The 23046-nt window shown below is 37.8% G+C and overlaps 2 protein-coding genes across 2 annotated transcripts in view; both read right to left on the reverse strand.

Moving 5' to 3' along the window:
* LOC140923494 (uncharacterized) overlaps positions 1-5992 on the reverse strand; it is a 6877-nt gene extending 885 nt beyond the window's left edge. Inside the window, exons 1-5 of the mRNA XM_073373579.1 lie at positions 5943-5992; positions 5328-5549; positions 4844-5091; positions 2469-2756; positions 615-698 (exon numbers count right to left, since the gene is read on the reverse strand). Of these exons, the coding sequence (XP_073229680.1) occupies positions 615-698; positions 2469-2756; positions 4844-5091; positions 5328-5549; positions 5943-5992 (892 nt within the window). The remainder of the gene's footprint in view (positions 1-614; positions 699-2468; positions 2757-4843; positions 5092-5327; positions 5550-5942) is intronic.
* Positions 1-22455, reverse strand: part of LOC140923003 (uncharacterized) — a 144862-nt gene extending 122407 nt beyond the window's left edge. The window contains exon 1 of the mRNA XM_073373052.1: positions 22341-22455. Within this exon, the coding sequence (XP_073229153.1) occupies positions 22341-22391 (51 nt within the window). The 5' untranslated portion in view covers positions 22392-22455. The remainder of the gene's footprint in view (positions 1-22340) is intronic.
* Positions 22456-23046: the final 591 nt, after the last annotated feature.

Genomic DNA, 23046 nt, shown 5'->3' on the forward strand with positions numbered 1-23046 from the left:
AGAACCAATCAGTCCAACAAGACTAGGTGAACACTGTCTAGTGCTGAGAAAAACAAATTCCGTTTGACCCCTGTGACTTTCCTATACGATGAGTGTAACCCTAAAAAACGTACTTGGGACCCTCTGTAAGACCTTCAGCTTGCCAGACTTAGCTTAGTCATCATTTCTCAGCTCTCCACACTGCAAACTGTGTAAGTCTTTAACAAAGTGATCTGTTCGCATAAAACATGGGCCTCTCTTTGGGTACCTGCGGAGTGACGTTTTTATTTTTGGTCGCGAGCTTCCATCAAATCGTCGCATATCAAGAATTGACGACGACGAAGGAACGAGAGAATTGCTAAGAAAACCGATTTAATAAGCAAAACAAAAACCCTGAACTTGCAACACACTTTCTGGTGTATTTATTTGCCGTCATAGCACGACAAACGCTGACAAATTTGATCAGAATGGCAATGCCATCGCTCGCTTAATTTTATCTCCGCTATCATCGTTTCATCAACACTACAACGGCCGTCGCCACTTCGATTTCGTCGAAAATACCCGGTCGTAGAGAGTCTCAAGTATTTAACCCTAAAACCGGAAAAAAAAATAAAAATAAAAAAGATCAAGTTTACCATGAGTATCTTTTTTGTTCAGCTGCATGGTTATGAACTTTCTGTCAAGAGTTGTTATATTTGAAATTAATGTATCCAATCCACCTAGGGAGAAAAGAAAAAAACAAAAGAAAAACGTTATATTGTGATAACATTTCTATGAAATTTAAAAAATAATGAAGTGAAATGACTGAAATTTTTAAGAATATTGAGGGCCTAGAATTCATATTGAATTGGCAACTTCAGTGTAGTAACTGTCAGTAGTAATTCAGTGAAACAAGGAATTTCTAATATGCAATTCTTTCTTTAAAAATAGTTTACGGCAAGAATGAGATCGGTTGTGGACTTTTTTATAGGCGGACGAAAACTTCCTTTAACTGGGCCAGGTTTACTCTTTTACGGTTCTTAAACAAGTTGTTGATGCTATTCCTATTAGTGAATCAATTAATAACAAGTTTAGTCATGAAACCAAACGCTCTCTAACATGCAATTATAGCGTTCTCTTATCTTAAATGTGATTCCATCTTATAGTTGATTCAGAATACAATTTTAAAATATGCTTGGTTTAATTTCGTTCATATAAAGCCTTTTCACTCACGTGGGCAGCAGTTATGCAAATTATTTGAACAAAAAGAGTTTATACAATAAAATTAATAAAAATAAATGCAATGAAGAAAATAAGTTATAAATGTAATAAATGTAGTTAGAAAAAGGTTTAAATTCGTTGGGGACACCAACATGGCCGCCGTTTCATAGTAGGTTTCATAACGGGTCTCATAGCAGTCGACCGACAGCCGTCAAACTGCCCACCCGTTTTAACCGTCAGGCAGATTGGTATTAAGAGTAAAAAAAGTCTTCGAAATATGTAAAATCTCACTATTTCAGTTGACCTTCGAGGACTTCTGGCTCCTGAAAAATTTATTCCCTTAACTGGTAAAAAACAGTTCCCGTGTTCTCAAAATCACCCTCTCTAAATTTAACAAGACCTTCAACTTACATTCATCTTAAAATGTTTCAAATTGTCTTAAGTCATGAAATTTTTTTTGATATTTCATATGACTTATTTTTATCAAAATGAAGTACCTAAGACTTACCATTTCATATAACCAAGTGTTTTTTTTTTTTTCACTCTTTCAAATATTTAATACTTAGAATTCTTTTTGTATAATGTCAAGAAACGAGTAATTTAATTATATTTGCTTTGAGTATTAAGGTGGCTGAACACAGTTTTGGCAGTTTGTGAGTATATCTTATTTGCCAAATCATGGCATGAGAAAGGTTGCAGCTCATAAGCTGAAACGTGGCAAGTGAAAAATATACTGATGAAAGATTTTGATTGACAGGTCAAATGTGATGTTTTAATAGTTTCCATGGCAACATGAACGATTGAATACAACCTTAAAATTTCACTTTTGCTCAGTTTTCATAAAATTCGCTCATTAGATTTTCCTATGAACTTGCACACAGTTTACTATAATTAATCATTACCATTTGAAACTTATTTGACCAAATTTTAACAGACAGGTTTTCAGATAATCAATGATATAATTGTACTGTAATTATTAAATGTGTCACAAAATTCGTCTGTTCAACTTCCATTTTAAAGTTCTCATTATTTAAAATACGATAAAGGTAAAATTTCTGCCAAATATCACAAAATTTTAATGAGTAGATTTTGAGAAATCGTCTTCTGTGTACCATTGCTTTTATCGCCATGTTTGTTTGTCTAATTTTAACACTCGCCGTCACGCGAGTTACCGCTGACCGCCCGTAAAACTACGTTCAGCCACCTTAAACGCTTGATAAAAAGAAAAAAAAGATATTTATATAACCTTTTATAATGTTCTGTTATAAAAAGTATAAATATTTACTTACGCTGCTGCATTGATGGAGTGGACTGATGAGCGTAACCATTGGATTCTTTGTCCTTCTTACGTGTTCTTCTACTTCTACTTCTATTCCAACATAATAGCACCGCAACAGCGAGAGCGATTACTAATGCCGCTAGGACACCAGATAATAGTCCCCAAACTAATTTTTGGCTCACTGAGGGTCTCTCTTCGGGCTCAGGAATTTCAGTTGCGGAGGTTTTTGTCCAATCAATAGTCGTGCTACTGGGAACGCTCCGCGGTGTCTTGGTGATATTTGTTTGACCAGCCGTACCTGATACCGACAGATCAGTAACATGAATATCAAGGAGGATCCAACGACCGAATGTTTCGAAATAAACAACGCGGTTATTCTATAGAAAGAAGTCTTTGGGTGCCCCTAGAAGATGTATAGTTGACACATGCAGTCCTTACAACAATTCATTTGTAATCGCAAAATTTGGCTGCAGAAACCTTTGTACACTCTTTCTTTTTTCTCACGATTAAAAGATTTCCCTCGTTTTAAAGGTCAAATGAACAAAAAATTGACATATTTTCTTTTGTCGCTTTACCTTCACCAAACACTAAAAAGAACCATCCTAAGTGAGATTTGGGTAAAGATTTTTCTTCCCAAGCCTTTATAGAAAGATAAAAGATCAAAATCCCAGCATTTCCGAAAACTTCACGAAAACGTTTCTGAAATGACCGCGTGATAGACTGGAGACTGCGTGACGTTAATGTTGGTCTTTCGGGGCGGAAAAACGTTCTGCGCAAGCTTCTGCGCATCCCCTATCGCCTGCGTTTGTTTGTCTCGTTCAGTGAGAGTTCTGACTAAGACTGAATGAAATACACGAGGTGCGAACGTTTGATCCTTGTAAAGGGTTTTTTTTTTTGTTTTTGTTGTTGTTGCTGTTTTTTCGTCACTTGAAAATTACTTTGGATTCAGAACAACCAATGTTACAGTAAAAGCAGATCATCCGTCAGTCTGAGGAGGAACAAAACGTTTTGAACATTTCCAAAGAGGTTTGTATTTTTCTAATTGTCAGATAATTGTCAGTAATTGAGCATTCGATTTGTGAATTGATTTTTTGTCCAGTGCTTCGCCTTCTTTCGCCGGACTGAATTAAAACCCGCTTGTATTCTGTTATTAGTAGTTACGGTTAGCTTTTTTAAATGACCAGATTTATTTACCTTTGCAGAACCAGCTTTATCCTTGTCTTATGTCAAAGAACCGTAATGCTAACGCTTGCGAGTGAACAAACTTGAGCGCTTAAAACTTCCTCGGAACTTTAGAAGGCCAGCAAGCTTACTCCAGCAGAAAAGACTACTTCGATAATTTTTCTTTTGCTCAAGTAATAGTAGTCAGAGTTTTTTCCTTTAGTTTTTTCAGTTTTAAGTACATAGTTTTGTTATCTTTCTGTATAGCGCAAATTTTCCTTTCTCTCGCTGTGAAGTAGCGGAGAACGACAACTGCCGGCAGTGACTCCAAAACAATCGACTCTTTTCCCGTAAACAATTGCTGGAGCTGGATTTGACTGAAGAGAGCAAAACAAATCCTTATGTGCAGTTTTCTGTATTTTCTAATGATTCAGTTTGCTGGGTTTAATTTGCTTGAATGAAGACCCTCGCATTGACCAGTTATTACTAAAAAAAAGTAGCTAATCTAGCTAAGTAGGCAGGAATCATCGCTTGGCTGCGACGCTTGCAACTGATCTTTTTCTTTTAAGATCTTTGGGTAGGTTGCTTCCGTACAGAAAATTCACTTCTTCTTTGTCATCAGGTATAAGAGCCTTAAGCCTTATGTTTTTTTTTAATGAAAATTTGTTGTTTTGCAACCTTATTGAAGCTTTTTTTGGTTCACTTAAGCTGAATTTTATGCATGATGGAATTGTTCTTTGCTTGTCGCATCTCTTTACCAGCTTAAAGTGGCGTCTATGGTCCTTAAAGTGACTTGAATCGGTAATTAAATATTATACATAATTGGAAAGAAGTTTTTGCAATAATGTAACTTTAACTTTGTTTGAAGGAAATACTACTTACGCGTAGGTTTTTAACAGGTGTTATGCATGTTCAACTTGACAACACAAAGCAAAATTAATCTGCGCGAAACGATCAACTTTAGAAAACTATGGTTGCCTTGAAACCGATCTTGGGGAAGATTTACTAGATAAAGATTAACTTTTTTTCTGCCCACATATCAACGCCAAAACTTCTACATTGAGGATTTTGTTTACATTTTAGTGATCTGCGAAGCTAGAAGTGTCCGATCGAGCGTGGGTTTTAAAATATCAGCTCGAGTGCGAGTGGACTAAGAGAGTGGGCAAAGACTGAAAGAAAAGGGAGAGACTATGCCAATTTCGTTTGTTTGTGTATTATACTTACTTGGGACCCATAATTCGCTCGTAGTCGATGGCATCTTTTGGCACTTTCGGTCATGCGCTGTGCTACACTTTTGTGTCTCCATTTCGTCAATGGCGCATTTTGAACACTCCACACATCCCCCGTCTAATCCTGTGCCCTTGTCAAAATAGTTTCCCTCTTTACAACCACTGCAGACGGTTGGGGAATATATTGTACAGTTACTTATCACCTTATGATTTCCATCGGGACAATTTGAACCGTCGTAACATCTGTGAAACAAAGAAAGACCCTGGTGTTAAAAGGCTCCATTTTTTTTTTTTTGGGGGGGGGGGGGGGACGAAGTTAAGGAATGCTTAGATGATTGTAACTATCTGTGAGATTTCTATCTGTGACTATTTGTGTAAACCCTCATCGGCTTTCTCCTCAGCATCATAAATCAAACAAACAACATAATGAGGAAAACGCGCCATCAATCTTATTGTATCTATTGCTTGAGTTAACTTACTTGATACACTGTGTCATGTCACTTGTCCCTGAATAATCATACCCAGCAATACAGTCTTGACACTCTGTGTCCTTCAGAGCTGTACACTTGGTCTTAACCCCGAAGCCTCGAGGACATTTAGAGCAAGTTGTACATGATGTACCATTGTAGTATTGTAGGGGAGGACAGTCGTTTGCTGCTGTAGCCAACTGCAAGAGATCATACAAGACGCATTCAGTTATGCTTTAAAATCCAGGACTAGTAAGAATTGCCAAGGTTATATCGAGTTAAAATTGAAGACTCACTTTTGGAGAATTTATCATTACATTTTTTTAAATTCTTATTGTACGTGTTTATTTAAAAATAAACCATTTTTTCTTCACTCGGATAGCCCATTCCGTTGGTCAAACAGCACCTCACTGAACGGTTCACACAATTGGCTGTGATAACGGCACAAACAACAACCCTAGGCCCAACACAAAGGCAATAGGGAACTTAAGAACCACGACGACGACTTTGTCGACGACGACCGGAAGTGAGATACCGTGCACTGCGCAAGGGCGATTAGCAAATTTCGTCGTCGTGGTGTCGTCGACGACGCCAAACACAGTAGAATCACGTCGTCCTGCAACCCACAAGCTTTGGCAGGTATAAGGATCACTCACCGTTTCTGGGAGCGGAGTCATCTTTCTACCGACGCTCAAAAATAAATAAATAGATCCTCGAATTTTCAAGCGGTACTTCAACACTCGACGAGGACGACTCGATTTTCACTCCAAGACTCGACGAGGAATCGATGACTCTGCGAGGATGACTCGGTGAGACACGGTTGACTCGACGAGGACGACTCGACGAGGCGATGACTCGACGAGGATGACTCGGTGAAGTTGACTCGACGAGGACGACTCAACGAGATGACTCGACGAGGACGACTCGACCAGGCAAGATGTGTCGACCAAGACTACTCGATGAGTCACGGCAAAGGATACTTGAACCTAGTAGTTAGGGTTGTTGACAATTGAAAGGGACATTTGTTTTGCGATATTTCTTTTTTCCATTATTTTAAATGTTAAATCTTTATTGAAATTATGGTCATTTATCCAATTTTTATTCGGCTGTTTTATTTCACTCATCAATCCATTGTTCTGAATACTAAAGTTTCATTTCATTTTCATCTATATAATTATTATATGTATAAGTTAGTCAGCCTTTTGACTTTTTATAGTTCAGGAATACACAGTACTAACGGTATTGGCGGTCTCATAAGCGCGTTAACACGTTGGATCAGCCTGTAAACCCAACATTATTCTTTCTCGTTTCTAAGAAATATTTTCTAGTGTTTCCAATGTACATGTTGCAGAGGGTTACCTATTTCCTGGCAGTAGCAGGAATAGTTGTAAGAAGTACAAGATTGGGAAGATTATCATTCAGAAAATACCTGCATGCAAGAATCTAGTGGTTTAAGAACTTTCTGGCAGAAATTTGCTATCCTAATACTCACAAATATACTGAATATATAACAACCTTTTTAGTCCCAAAAACGAAAGAAATCAAGCAGGTTCTTAAAAAAGGAGTTTGAAGTTTGCAAATTGATAAGACAAGAAAATACTGTACCAAACTGTACCACTGTGAGTCTTGTAATTCCAGAACAAAAACAGGGTTATAAAAACTACAGATTGTAACTGTCTTCATGGACCTTGCTGAAAGGCACCAAACTCAAGTTCCTTTATAGACTTCAAAAGTGTAGGTTCTTACACGCAGATTTGTACTGTAACCGATATGATTTTCTATCAAAGCTTATACATTTTTTAAAATAGTATTGAAAAATCCACAATAATTAGTGTAATTATTGTAACAAGGCTGTGTTCTAGTTTATATTGAAGGGAAACCCAGAGCTCTGAACCTGTGAAATCCAGAGTGATTTTCCCATTGCTCAAGAGCAAAAAGAGGGTGCCAGGGGCTTTTGGGTACTGCTAGAGCACAGCCCTGAATATTTATATAATATGAAAAGAAACTACTCAACTTCCTCAATTTTTTTCTTTTTTTATTTACAATTGTCTTCTTCTTCTTGTTTTTTTTGACAATTTATCCTTAATACTTGAACGAGCACCCTGGGAGCAATTTTGAGGCAAAACTGACATTCCAGCACCAACCATATCAGATAGGTTCACATGGAGTATTTAGTCATGAATAATATTTAATGCAGTAAACAATTTACTTTTGATTAATAATAAGGGGGGAGAGGAGAGCTATTTATCGTGGGAGACTTAGTTGAAATGCCGGGGGGGGGGGGGGAGAGGGGCAGGGGGTAGACAGAGGATTTACAGTAACAAAAGCTAATTTTCATTTTTTTGATGTTTTATGTTCTGCTGGCCTCTGCTCTGCTCCTGCTCTGTTGTGTTCTGCTCTGTAAGAGAAAAAAAAATACACGTAGTTGCTTGTTGTGTTATGTTCTTTGCTTTATTACAACCACAACTTTTTTTTCTGAAGTATTCATGTAGCTCAACCAATCCCCCTCCCCCTCTTTTACACTTCTTATTCACTTCCCGCAGAACCTTTACTTACATAAGAGGAGAAGAGGAGAGTGACTTCTATACTTTTTGTGGGTCAATACTACCCCTCTTTTCAACTTTTTCAACAAAAATTTTACAATTGTATTCAATGAATGTGTTCCCTGTGTTAAATAATGTTACCATTAATTTCATTGATGACTCGAGTATATTTTTCCATGGCTATTGAAGCATCAAGTGCTCATGTCTTGAGGGACAAGTTTGAAGGCCATCATTTCTGAATTATATTTGACTGCCTTGTTTTCTTCTTCTTCTTTTTGTTTCAACTTCCACCTATGTTGAGAGTTATTTCACTTCTTGGAAGTTCCCTACGCTTGCTATATGTCTAATTATCTATAACACGCTGTGAAGTGAAACCTGACTTTTCAACGCACCTTTAGACATTACTTTGAAAATTCAACTCCTTGAATGCTTCCTGCACACACCTGAAATGAAGAAAATAAAAGGTGGAAGTATGTCTTTCTAGAGAGACATACTCCCACCACCACAACAAGTGCTCATGGAAACAATCCTATGCGAGGTTTTTTATTTCCTTAAATTTGCTTTCCTGTGTGAAACTTTCTTTTTTATTATTCCCATTTCAATTTATTCCTCCTATAATCTCTCTTAGCAAATGGTGCAGTTTTATTCACTCATGCATTTTTGGAAGAACACGATCAGTATCCTCAGCGAGTCAAGGCCCAGAATCCTCAGCGAGCCAAAGACTAGAATCCTCAGCGAGTCAGAATCCAGAATCCTCAGCGAGTCAAAGCCCAGTTCCAAAAAACCAGACTCATTCTCAGCGAGCCATCCAGATTCATTCTCAGCGAGTCAACTAGACTTATCCTCAGCGAGCCATCCAAACCTATTCTCAGCGAGCCAACCAATCATGTTCTTGGCCAGTCAAGACCCAGAATCCTCAGCGAGTCAAGGCTTAGAATCCTCAGCGAGTCAAGACCCAGAATCCTCAGCGAGTCAAGACCCAGAATCCTAAGCGAGTCAAGACCCTGAATCCTCAGCGAGTCAAAGCCAGGCTTATTCTCAGCGAGTCATCAGGACCTATTCTCAGCGAGCCATCTGAACCTATTCTCAGCGAGCCATCTGAACTTATTCTCAGCGAGCCATCCAAACCCATTCTCAGCGAGTCATCATGAGCTATCATTGCCTGCCAATCAGACCTTATTCTAACCAATGGTCATTTTTTTTGTTGTTTCTGCTAACAGAGCATCTTTTCGTATACCAAAAGATGCACAAAGTCCTCCTAATTTAACTCCGAATTTGGGGTCATTTTTACTCCTGAAAAAGAGTTCTTTTTACTCCCACTCTGGAGTTAAAATTACTCCGAAATGGGGTTATTCGTACTCCTTACATGGGTTGTTTTTACTCTTTTTGGAGTTAATTCAACTCTGAAAGTGGAGTAAAAATTTTAGGTACAGGATAACTCCGTTTTTGGGGTTATTTTAACTCCTCAATATCTGGGGTCACTTTTACTCCTGAAAAAGAGTTCTTTAAACTCCTTTTTGGAGTTAAAGTAACTCCACGAAAAATAACTCCACTGTAAGGAGTTAAATTAGCCCCACTAGAGGAGTTATTATAAAATTACAGTGCTTTCACAGCTATCTCTAACAACAGAATAAGCAGAGTCCTGTTCGACAATTAATCAATTTGCGCTGACTGGTCCTGAATGCATTTTCATCGAATTTGCGAATGTTTTGATGGCTTGACGGCGATAAATGAGGGTGGTGCAGATTTATGAAGCAGTGAAAACGTTGTAGCTGGCATTGGTGTGTTTGAAAGCGTACAATGAATCGCGAATGTATTAATTCGCGCTGATATACATTTTAAAAGAGTGGACAACGTTTCTGTTGAAGTAAGAATCAAAAAATATAGTATATTATATAACTAATTCATATTTAAAAACTAGACGATTAATAAAAGAGTTTTTAAAACGCACAGTGTTAATCTTAGATTTGAAACAAGTTTTTTTCCTATGATTATAACTGGATAGTTTAACACGAGGCATAATAGATAAAAGTGCATGGATGTTCTTTCGCTTTAGAAACTTTTTTTGATAATTTGACAGTCTTGCCCCTCTAAGAAATCTTAAACACTTACGGGCTTAGACGTATATTTCATATTAAAACAGCGGTCTAAAAAACATTGTACAGGAGTAAGATCGGACTCGGACGCGACGGAGACAGGTAATGCATAATTGATATTAGGTAGGACTATTGTATTAAAGAGAAGGTCTATTTTTGTCCCCATGTCACATCTGGAAGGCGACGCCCAGAATCTCTACTTCTTTACAGCTTGGTATCATCCCGATAGATGAATAGAGATCGCGGTTGCCTCTCGTTTTGATCATCAACTCTTTACATTTGTTTGAATTGCAATTTCTTGTACACAAAAATTGTCTTTCGTGGTCTCGATCATCAGTATTCAAAATATTCAGTTATATGTATCTAGCCGAATTTTAGAAAACATACCTCAAAATGGGCCAGAATATTCGCACAGAAAGCTGGCGATCTGGTCACTGCGGTGAGGAAAAACATAAGGGGCTTGCTGTCCGGGTTGGTCTCATTGTCAAGCTCAGTCCCTGAGCTAACTCGCCATGGGTTGGAAAGGGGCCTCCATGTCAATCCCTAGGGGGGGGGGAGGGTGCTGCAAAAGCGTTGTACCTTCCGTTACATGTAGTCCTGGTCTAGGATAGTCAGTGCACTGGTCATGTCTGCCTTTAGTTTGTCATGTCAAATTCTTGTAACGTTTGAGGCCCATTGGCCAATGAAAGCATTCCCCTCAAGCACGTGCTAGGCTGGGGAGGGGGGGGGGGGGGGTGGAGGAATTCTCTGCTTAGAACTTGATTCTGAGGTAATTATTATTGCTCTAAGGCCTATGGAATACAGCACCACTGTACTCAGAAAAGTCTCTGAATTGTCTTCCCCTATACACGTTGACTGTTCTTTGGACAAAAAATGTAATATTTAAATTAATAATAATAATAGTTATAGTAATGTAATAGTAATAGCAAATTTGAAATTTAGCACCTTGCTTTTCATGATTACAACAGTATGGTGATATATTAGAAAGCCTTCTAGTATTGGTCCAATTTATGTTTAGATTAAGAAACATCACATAGAAATTACGCAGTGTGTACAGTGGGCTGATGTTGCGTCCTTGTTTTGCACAGGTTTCCTTAAGAGGATCATTGCCAAAGGGTCCTGAGGATTTGTCCTCAACCTTACCCGGTAAGACTTCCAAAGATAACGTTTGTATACGTGATATGAAGTGGTGACGTGGAAATTAATGAAATCTTCAAGTCCCGTGCATAAAATGACTCGAACAGACTCCGTGATAAATTAAAAAGTTCTTAGTGACCCAGCTCAGAGCTTGCGAAAAAAAAAACATCTCTCATTAGTTTAAAGCAATCCTAGATCAATAATAATAAACAGGTTGTCAAAAGATGAAGATTCATAAAAGTCAATGAGCCATTTAATTTTCGTTTGATATTTCGTTTGGAGCTGAATTTGAAGCTAGTCTACTCATGCACATTAAATTTCTTTATGTTACGTGTATACTAAAAATTCAGGTTACTTGATTTTCTTTGGACTTTTTCTTATATTGTCTATTTAAATGACTTTGTAGATGAAAGAAAGGATGATGATGCCATGCGAGGTGTAGGTATGGAATTAAGTTAATTCAACTTTCTGTATACCTTTAGCTGTCATTCTCACAGTACAACAAAACAAGTCAAACCATTTTCCTTTACCTAGTAAAGAAACTGATGCCATGCGAGGTGTAGGTATGGAATTAACAAATTTTACCGGTAATATTAAAATCTATTTAGAAGAATTTGTTGGGTGTGTTTGGACTTAAATTCTTGCATTTCCTGAAGAATGGTCAGTAATCAATCTTTTTTCCTGCAAATAAAAAAATATTCATAATATAAATTTGGCAAATAAAAACAAAGGTCATCGAAGAAACTGAGAGAGAGCGAAAAGGTGCCCATTAAGGAGTTTTCATACCTATTGTTTGTTCTCTTTTATTGTAATAGCACCACTTACATGTACATGTACTACTCAAGCACCAACACAAGCAATAATATTACAAAAATTAATAACTTACAATGTATATGCCAGACAGTTCTGTTGCTCAATATTGAGCGTTTAAGTCTGCTAACAATAATAAAATGTTATCATTCATTGTCAAAGTATTTAAGGATTAAAGATGACCCTAAATATAAAATAAATGGGAAAATTAACGCAACATTAAAATTAATGTTCATATTAAAGTTAAATTGGTGAAATTTAAACCATTTTTAGTCCTAAATTGCAAAAACATAATGAATAAAATCTTATAATGTTGCGTAAATATTGCATACTAGGATTTCTAGCACTGTCATGGAAGTCCATTACATTTGTGGAAATGTATTTATAGATAGAAATATTAGTAATGTACGTCCTTAAACTGGTAAAGTAAGTACATTTTCCATGTACTTGCTTTTGCATGCTCTGACACATGTTACCCCTATGACCTGTTCTCATCCATATCTTAATGAGCAAACCTGTGTAATATGTTGATGACACCTGAGCTATTTGTCAAGATACAGAGACAGACCAATGAGGGTACCTTCAAGATTCTCATAAAGATGCCAGAAAGCCAGACGAGCGTATAACAGTCAATATTATTATTACAATTAAAGCTTAGGACACCAAATGGAAACACAAAGACATCAACATCACTGGTAGCAATAAAATGCATACATACTCTATGTAGTAGTAAAATATGTTGTGCTGACAGGTCAGTGTCTTCTTTTTTGCAATATTATGGAAAACACAAGAGGAACAAGAGAAGGGAATTTAAGAAAAGTTAACAGCAAAAAAGAAACAATAATGCAATTATCTAGAGGAATACAACAGGGTGAAGAAACCTTGCGAATCAAGAAAAACAATCTTCTCTTGGTGAAGAAACCATGTGTATCAAGCGTGAAGAAACTGAGTTAACTTATCAGAAAACAGATGAAGTTATTACAGACATACAAACATGTCTAAGAAGAAAGAAAATAAATGAAAAGAAAATTAAATACAGCCTTATTGAAGTTCTCCTAGAAAGAAAATGCCAGACACCAGAAGTCTATACAAACATGTCTAAGAAGAAAGCAAATAAATGAAAAGAAAATTAAATACAGGCTTATTGAAGTTCTCCTAGAAAGAAAATGCCAGACACCAGAAGTCCAGAAAACAGATGAAGTTATTACAGACATCCAAACATGTCTTAGAAGAAATCAAATAGATGAAAGGATATTAAATACAGGCTTATTGAAGTTCTCCTAGAAAGAAAATTCCAGACACCAGAAGTCCAGTGACAGATATATTATAGAAGAAAACTGAAGTTAAAGCCAAAGAGTGAACCATCTAGAGACTGCAAAGACATTTGCTCTCAAAGGACTTAAATGCCTGAAGGAAAAAAAGTTCATGAAGACCTTTCACTTTTCTGATTTAAAATGAGTAGGCAAAGTCTTCCCTGCATCATTTATTATCTAATGTACTTTCAAATAAGTTCTAAATAAATTAAGCAGCTGATACCGTAGAACCTGAGTTTGAACTAAAGGGTTAATTACAACCAAATAAGTTTAAACGCCTAAACTGACTGTCTTATTTCTGCTTGGTTACATGCACATGTAAGATTGTGAAATATGTATGACTCCGATTATTGATGACTATGTAGGAAAATACTATCAAAAAAGGAACAATCAATCGATAATCAACAAAAAGGCTTTTTGCACCTCTCTTCTCATTGCATGTATTTTTTTATCTAAGAGGACTTCGTGCATCTTTTTGTATACGAAAAGATACTCTGTTAGCAAAAACAAAAAAAAAATGACAATTGGTTAGAAAAAGGTCTGATTGGCAGGCAATGATAGCTCATGATGTCTCGCTGAGAATAGGTTCAGATGGCTCGCTGAGAATAGGTTCAGATGGCTCGCTGAGAATAGGTTCAGATGGCTCGCTGAGAATAGGTCCTGATGACTCGCTGAGAATAAGCCTGGCTTTGACTCGCTGAGGATTCAGGGTCTTGACTCGCTGAGGATTCTGGGTCTTGACTCGCTGAGGATTCTGGGTCTTGACTCGCTGAGGATTCTGGGTCTTGACTGGCCAAGAACATGATTGGTTGGCTCGCTGAGAATAGGTTTGGATGGCTCGCTGAGGATAAGTCTAGTTGACTCGCTGAGAATGAATCTGGATGGCTCGCTGAGAATGAGTCTGGTTTTTTGGAACTGGGCTTTGACTCGCTGAGGATTCTGGATTCTGACTCGCTGAGGATTCTAGTCTTTGGCTCGCTGAGGATTCTGGGCCTTGACTCGCTGAGGATACTGATCGTGTTCTTCCAAAAATGCATGAGTGAATAAAACTGCACCATTTGCTAAGAGAGATTATAGGAGGAATAAATTGAAATGGGAACATGAGGAGACACAAAGGGCTTGCACTGTAAGTATCCCGGAAGGCTCCATACAATTCCTTATAATTTTGTTATAAGGAATTGTATGGAGCCTTCTAGGAGACTTTTCTTCATTAGCTTAGGCGCGGCGGATTTTGTCACGTATGATCAGCGCGAGGTGTTTTTCCCGACACCCTTCTGTCAGGAAAATGTCATCATATGAAAGCAAACCAGACACGATCGCGTCGGCAGGCCGAAGCCGGCAAAAATAAAAGGCTTTTCTTCTTCCATTTCAGAGGCCAGTTTTGTTTCGATGTGGTCAAAATAAATCAGGTTTGTAGGTTGTAGGTAATAAAATATTGTCTTCTTCAGTTCTCAAGGACCTTTAGAAAACGAGATAATTGACTAGAGAAAGAAGCGTGAATACGCTTTTCTGGAAGAAAATATTTTTTAATTCTCGCAGCAATTTTGCGAAATCGCGAAGCGCAAAATATTAAGTTTCTTCCAAAGCCGTCATGATTAAGCAGTGTCAATGCCACCACAACTAAAAATGAATTTAGTTTGTATCGCAAAAGCCGCGAAAATAGAGATGAAACAAAAAATGGATCGGAAAAATTAATAAAATCACCAAAACACCGTCTCGCGGGAGCTTTGTCAAACAAACCGTTGGTTTATTTAACCTAACCTGGAAAAGGAGACGTCTGCACGCAGAATACATTTCATACTACATGTAGTTGTGATTTCGGGAACGGACCTCAGGAGCCTCACTGCCGTAATATCTTCTACATTGCAGAAACTACAGCAGAATCGCCCTACTCGCGTGCTAACTTTCCGTTCCAATTATGACTATACAGTACCAGTGAATTGTTTCGAAATTTAAAGGGGCGAAATTTATTTCCATCAGCGCGTGGTTAGCTAGTTAAGCAATAATAATGCACAGCACTGTAAATAACACGGTTCTAGAATATCTGAAGGCTTCGCGTTTTGTTCGTTGCTGCATGCGATTTAATCGCTTATAACCTAACAGAAAATGCATGAATACAAACAAGCTCGTTGTTCCACAACCCCGCACTGAATTTTAAAAGAGAAGCCTTTCTTATAACGGAAGAGTGTTGTAGAACAGCTTGTCTTTGAAGGTGCGGCAATAATTGTTTTAAAGGAAAATTAAAAAAACCTTAATTTAGATATATGTATCTTTACACAAGGCCTAAATGTAAAGCAGGTTTTTTATTGTTATGTCGCTATTATTTCAGTTTTTATCTGGTTATATTTCTATACTTGAATGTAAATATACCTAAGGGAAATACCGTGTATTACCTTACCTTACCTCTGTGATGTGTGTAAATTTGTCTTTTGCTATGGTTTTAGACAATACGACTTCTCCTGACTATCAATTGTGCGTCAAAACAATGTATCAAGCGCGCGATAAAGAAATTGTCTAAGTGCCACGGTGTAGCACTTTATGACAAAGTTTTAACTGGAAAACTTGTTGCCATCTTATTTACACCTGTATAGTTTATGTTTGTAAGCTCTACCTAAAATAATCACTTGGTTACACTGCACCCATGGGTGTGCCACCTAAAGTGCAGTCTGTTTGTTAGCTCTACCTAAAGAATCACTGGGTTACACTGCGCCCATGGGTGTGCCACCTAAAGTGCAGCCTATGTTTGTTAGCTCTACCTAAAGAATCACTGGGTTACACTGCACCCATGGGTGTGCCACCTAAAGTGCAGCCTATGTTTGTTAGCTCTGCCTAAAGAATCACTGGGTTACACTGCACCCATGGGTGTGCCACCTAAAGTGCAGCCTATGTTTGTTAGCTCTAGCTAAAGAATCACTGGGTTACACTGCATGTTTGTTAGCTCTGCCTAAAGAATCACTGAGTTACACTGCACCCATGGGTGTGCCACCTAAAGTGCAGCCTATGTTTGTTAGCTCTACCTAAAGAATCACTGGGTTACACTGCGCTCTGTGACGGACGTTTGCCTCGCGCTCTCTTCAGAGACAAAAAACTAGTCTGTTTGGCCAAAAATCAACCTTTAATCCCCCTAAAAATTTGACACCATATTAGGTCCCGAAAGACGTTAAAAGTTCCTCCACAATAGAAGAGTGTTTTGCTAGAGGTTAGAAACGTTTGGCTTACATGAGTTTCAATATAAAGATGCAAAAATTTATCAGCATAATTATAGCACTCAAAGCATTGTCATCAAACTCCTGGCATGTACCCTGAATAAGCCAAGCAAATATAAATAAAGCATATAACCAGAAATATTCGTCAAATGGTCTCGTTAAGTAAATTATATTTCAATTTGCGAAAGAAATTTATCTCTTGTATCTGTGTTACGCATCGAAAAAGCGAGGAGTCATCACATGACATTAGGTAACAGAGGTAATATCCACGGGTTTCACGAATTCCAATTCCACAATTTTTCGCCGAGTAACAAATTTAAAACTTCAATTCTTACCTTACAGTTGTCGGTTCATTTACCTTACATTCGCCAACACTAGTAAACATGGACAAAACGATGAAATCCGGCACTCTTCTTTCAGAAGTAGCAAGCCGCATGAAGTAAAATCCACCGATATGCTCTGCATTCTCACCACCAATATAAACATTTGTCGTGGAGAAAATACGACGAGGAGGAAAAAATGCCAGATCTTCGCCTCAGCAATGTATTTCAGCTACCAAGCCGGCGTATCTCCAGAAGGTGGACTCGAAGTGGGACAAACCTTGTGATTTTTTCAGGAGCGCTTTGCGCGCAAACTAATTTATTCTGGCGCGAAATGAAGATTAAGAAAATGTATCTGAAATCTAATACACGACAAGAAAATTTTCGCACTTTCGAGGAGCGCGACATATTAAATGGGATTAAGTCGGATTAGCTGCCAGCGGAGAAAACATCCCTGCGTGGGATTGTACTTCCAGTAAAAAGCCTCTGTGTCCTCTCATGAATAAAAAAGAAAGTTTCACACAGGAAAGCAAATTTAAGGAAATAAAAAACCTCGCATAGGATTGTTTCCATGAGCACTTGTTGTGGTGGTGGGAGTATGTCTTTCTAGAAAGACATACTTCCACCTTTTTTTTTTCTTCATTTCAGGTGTGTGCGGGAAGCATTCAAGGAGTTGAATTTTCAAAGTAATGTCTAAAGGTGCGTTGAAAAGTCAGGTTTCACTTTACAGTGTATTATAGATAATTAGACATATAGCAAGCGTAGGGAACTTCCAAGAAGTGAAATAACAACATAGGTGGAAGTTAAAAAAAAAGAAGAAGAAGAAAAGAAGGCAGTCAAATATAATTCAGAAATGATGGCCTTCAAACTTGTCCCTCAAGACATGAGCACTTGATGCTTCAATAGCCATGGAAAAAAATACTCAAGTCATCAATAAAATTAATTGTAAAATTATTTTACACAGGGAACACATTCATTCAATACAATTGTAAAATTATTGTTGAAAAAGTTGAAAATAGGGGTAGTATTGACCCACAAAAAGTATAGAAGTCACTCTCCTCAGAAAGTGAATAAGAAGTGTACAAGAGGGGGAGGGGGATTGGTTAAGCTACATGAATAGTTCAGAAAAAAAAGTTGTAGTTGTAATATAGCAAAGAACATAACACAACAAGCAACTACATGTATTTCTTTTTTCTTCAGAGCAGAACACAACAGAGCAGGAGCAGAGCAGAGGCCAGCAGAACATAAAACATCAAGAAAATGAAAATTAGCTTTTGTTACTTTAAATCCTCTGTCTACCTCCTGACCCTCTCCCCCCCCCCCCCGGCATTTCAACTAACTCTCCCACTATAAATAGCTCTCCTCTCCCCCCTTATTATTAATCAAAAGTAAATTGTTCACTGCATTAAATATTATTCATGACTAAATACTGCATGTGAACCTATCTGATATCGTTGGTGCTGGAATGTCAGTTTTGCCTCAAAATTGCTCCCAGGGTGCTCGTTAAAGTATTAAGGATAATTTGTCAAAAAAAAAAAACAAAAAAAGAAGAAGACAATTGTAAATAAAAAAAGAAAAAAATTGGAGGAAGTTGAGTAGTTTCTTTTCATATTATATAAATATTCAGGGCTGTGCTCTAGCAGTACCCAAAAGCCTCTGGCACCCTCTTTTTGCTCTTGAACAATGGGAAAATCACTCTGGATTTCACAGGTTCAGAGCTCTGGGTTTCCCTTCAATATAAACTAGAACACAGCCTTGTTACAATAATTACACTAATTATTGTGGATTTTTCAATACTATTTTAAAAAATGTATAAGCTTTGATAGAAAATCATATCAGTTACAGTACAAATCTGCGTGTAAGAACCTACACTTTTGAAGTCTATAAAGGAACTTGAGTTTGGTGCCTTTCAACAAGGTCCATGAAGACAGTTACAATCTGTAGTTTTTATAACCCTGTTTTTGTTCTGGAATTACAAGACTCACAGTGGTACAGTTTGGTACAGTATTTTCTTGTCTTATCAATTTGCAAACTTCAAACTCCTTTTTTAAGAACCTGCTTGATTTCTTTCGTTTTTGGGACTAAAAAGGTTGTTATATATTCAGTATATTTTTGAGTATTAGGATGGCAAATTTCTGCCAGAAAGTTCTTAAACCACTAGATTCTTGCATGCAGGTATTTTCTGAATGATAATCTTCCCAATCTTGTACTTCTTACAACTATTCCTGCTACTGCCAGGAAATAGGTAACCCTCTGCAACATGTACATTGGAAACACTAGAACATATTTCTTAGAAACGAGAAAAAATAATGTTGGGTTTACAGGCTGATCCAACGTGTTAACGCGCTTATGAGACCGCCAATAACGTTAGTACTGTGTATTCCTATAATAATTATATAGATGAAAATGAAATGAAACTTTAGTATTCAGAACGATGGATTGATGAGTGAAATAAAACAGCCGAATAAAAATGGGATAAATGACCATAATTTCAATAAAGATTTAACATTTAAAATAATGGAAAATAAGAAATATCGCAAAACAAATGTCCCTTTCAATTGTCGACAACCCTGACTACTAGGTTCAAGTATCCCTTGCCGTGACTCATCGAGTAGTCTTCGTCGACACATCTTGCCTGGTCGAGTCGTCCTCGTCAAGTCATCGTCTCGTTGAGTCATCCTCGTCGAGTCATCGCCTCGTTGAGTCGTCCTCGTCGAGTCAACCGTGTCTCACCGAGTCATCCTCGCAGAGTCATCGAGTCCTCGTCGAGTCTTGGAGTGAAAATAGAGTCGTCCTCGTCGAGTGTTGAAGTACCGCTTGAAAATTCGAGGATGTATTTATTTACTTTTGAGCGTCGGTAGAAAGATGACTCCGTTCCCAGAAACGGTGAGTGATCCGTAATCGCCAAGTAATGGTGCCTCATCGAGTCATCCTCGGCGAGTCATCCTGTGTTATAGAGTTATCCTCGTAAGGTCATAAAGTGAAGTCGAGACGTCCTCGTCGAGTCTTGAGGAGCCTTCACGTCTATTTATTTATTTTTGAGCGTCGGTAGAAAGATGACTCCGTTCCCAGAAACGGTGAGAGATCCCTTTTTTCTCCTAACAAGCGATGTTGATTGAAAATTCGACTGATGAATTGTGTTTACTTCGAAGACAACACTGAGCTGTGGAGGCCGAGCGAGCGAACTCGTAAGTGATAAATTTAGTTGTACGTATTTAGGAAAGGAAAATCATATATCTTTTATATAGAGGAAATGAACTTTATATGGAAAACAGCTATCGCATCGGAATGTCTCTTTTTCCAAAACTAACCTCTGACAGACACTCGGACTCGGTCATCTCTTTCAGGTTGAAAATTGAATAATCTTCGTACGGAAAGCAGAGTTTTTTCCATTCGAAAAGGTCAGATATTACTAAAAATTCTTCATTGTCAATGAAAGTAGACGTACAGCTTATAAAATAAGATCTTGCATCGTTTTAAAAGCCGCCTCTGCGAAAAAACTTTGTTGCGAACAAACATCACAGTTCTACTACTTCTACTTGTTTGTTTACATTCAGTGTCCTCGTCGTCGACCTACCGATCGACTGCATCTTAAGTTTCCTTTTTCCCGCCGAAACTGACGTTCTCCTTCCAGTCCTTCCCCGTTCAACAGACGTCGTCGTCGTGAACTTCGTCGTGGTTCTTTTAAAAGTTCCCCTAATGATCACGTGTGGACGTGGAAATTTTTTAATCCGGAAAGAAAAAGTTATGGATCAAAAAATATCCGCATATGTGTTGACGGGGCCTTATTTAACCCTTTCCACAACATACTCTTGCAGTGTTGTTGGGCTGGGATTTACACCATTTTTACTTTGTAGGGTTGGTTCTCGCCAAGCCGTCCCAAAATAAACTTATTTGCCATTACGTTTTGTCTGTTAATGTTGTGTAGTGGAGTCAAAATTTCATATCTTCTTAATGTTTTGATCTTTTCCGAATTCTTGCGAGCTAAAGCCCCCCTACCTCCCCCCCCCCCCCTCACACTATTCTAATGTCCGTCCCTAAACGCCTTTTTAAAATAGCTATTTTGTGACCTATTAGCCATTCTAATATAGCAAAGCCATCGAAATAAAAGCTTAATGACTTTGTCATTCTCACGATAAGAGCATTGACATGATAATGGGGTGCCATTCGACTTTACAAAATGATTATATTAAGCGTCTGAAGGTCGCACCCCGTCAGGCCGTCATACATATCCCCTGAATCATTTGTTTGGGATCCAACGCAATTGAACTTAGTAGCGTTTGTCTAATGCGATCATTTTGAAAATTGGTTTTAAGATTTAAGTGTTGCCGCAGTAAAAGTACACAGATGGTTTCATCACTTCTATACTTTAATCTTTGAAGGTGTCCAGTGTGCGCTGTACAAACTCAACCGCGAAAACAAAAAGAGTGACCTTTTGACATGCGCCATGTTCTGAAGCATTGGAATTTTCTTTTATTTCAAGTGGCTCAGAACGGAAGTGATTTATACATCTTTAGTTCCTGACTCAGGACACTGGCCTATGAAAAGTTCTCTCGTGGTCTTTTTCTCGCTTGTCGTTTACAATTTTTTTTTGTCATTTTTCTTTTGCGGTTAGTTTAGTTATTTCATTTTTAATATCTTTGTTCCAATGGAATTGTAATTGTATGTGTGTATCAGTCAATATACCTCGTCACCGTTTGCGGTTGGCTGGCTAGGAATTCCAAAAATCTTGCTTTGGAAGCATTTTTCTTTGATTTGTTTCAGAATTGTTTTCCGGGGTCATTATTTACAGAAGATGGATATTTTTGCTTGCAAGTACTCTGCTTTTTCATTGTTGTTACTTTTGCCGCTTGCAGCACTTTGTCATTGCCTTTTGCTGTATCGAAAATAAAAAAGAAAAAAAAAACATTTCTTTCGAAATCGACCCTAAATTGCTAATGTCTTGTAACAAACATTTAAATCATGGTTCGTGCGGTTTAGATCGGTTTAATCAACACGTCACACATGATTATAATATCGGCATGCGAAACGCTGTACCGTGGGTGTCCTTATTTAATTTGATACTGCTTAAACCGACTGCATGTAGTGGTTGATATCCGCAGTTAGCGTACTCATAGCATTTTTTAAAAAAAAGCCATTTTAAGTTATTAAAAATAGATTTCTAATGTAATTGTAATCTGTTAAAATCATGAAGAGGCTGTCATACAAAAACGGACTGCACGCATGCATCATGAAGGAACTTAACTCACAGGTAAATTTTACTAAGCAGGCGCTACAGATGGTCATTGATGTTATTAAGTACGCCTTTAAAAACACAGATAAAACAGAACAATTAAGATCAACTCCCTGATGATTTTCTAAACCTAACTCAGGTTGCCTGGGTAGAGTTGTCCACCGGATAAATCAGTATCTACCGACACTGGATAAATGTAAGGTAAACGGTAAACCATGACTGAATTGCCTTATCCACTAGATAGAGATTTTGAAAAACTGGGGCCAGATACCCTGAAATCATCAGGTGGCATGGGCCTGGCAAGTCCGGAGGTGTGTCGAGTGGTTCTGACTGTAGCCTTCTATTGAACAAAAACACGCAAACTTACCATAGGTGCTCCCAAGACAAGCACAATCACAAATAGACAGATTTTGTACATCCTCTAGGCGATTTCTAGCTTGTTGAGGTAAAAAAATCTTGCGTATTATCCGTTTTGTCGTCACTTGAGAGCCATGTGCACGCATACAATTACCATACGCTTTGAAAGGGACTTTGAAATCAAGTTTCTTAATCTTTATTCATGTCAAAGATAATTGGAGCCAATAAGAGAGTAGATTTTAGGGAAAGTCCCTTAAAATAATGCCATCCGTGACGGCCGTCAATCAAATTGGTATAGGTCATGGTTTGTGGCCAAGCTTAGCCGCCAGGGGTGCTGGTTTCAACATATGGATTAACGTTTAAGCTAGCGTGGTATTGCGTGGAGACAAATGCTAACTGTGCGCTTAGGTTGCAAATTGATGAACCCTATATTGATGTCTATAAACAATTTCCATTTCGCTTTTTTCAAATCCCTTTTGTTTGTTTTGTTTTGTTTTTGTTTTTTTTGCATTTTTCTATTTCAACGTTGTTGCAGTTAGAAGTATAGAAATGCATGAATATTTAAGAGTCAGACGGATTTTACTTGACCCGTGAAACAGACACTAATATTTACTGTAAAGTATATGTACAAGTAAAGTAAACAAAAGAAAGGGAATAAGAGCATAATAATGCGTCGTATTCCGCTGCCAGCATGTCACGTTTTAACTGTGGAGATA

This window comes from Porites lutea, chromosome 13, assembly GCF_958299795.1.
Source record: "Porites lutea chromosome 13, jaPorLute2.1, whole genome shotgun sequence".
Classification (NCBI taxonomy): Eukaryota; Metazoa; Cnidaria; class Anthozoa; order Scleractinia; family Poritidae; genus Porites; species Porites lutea.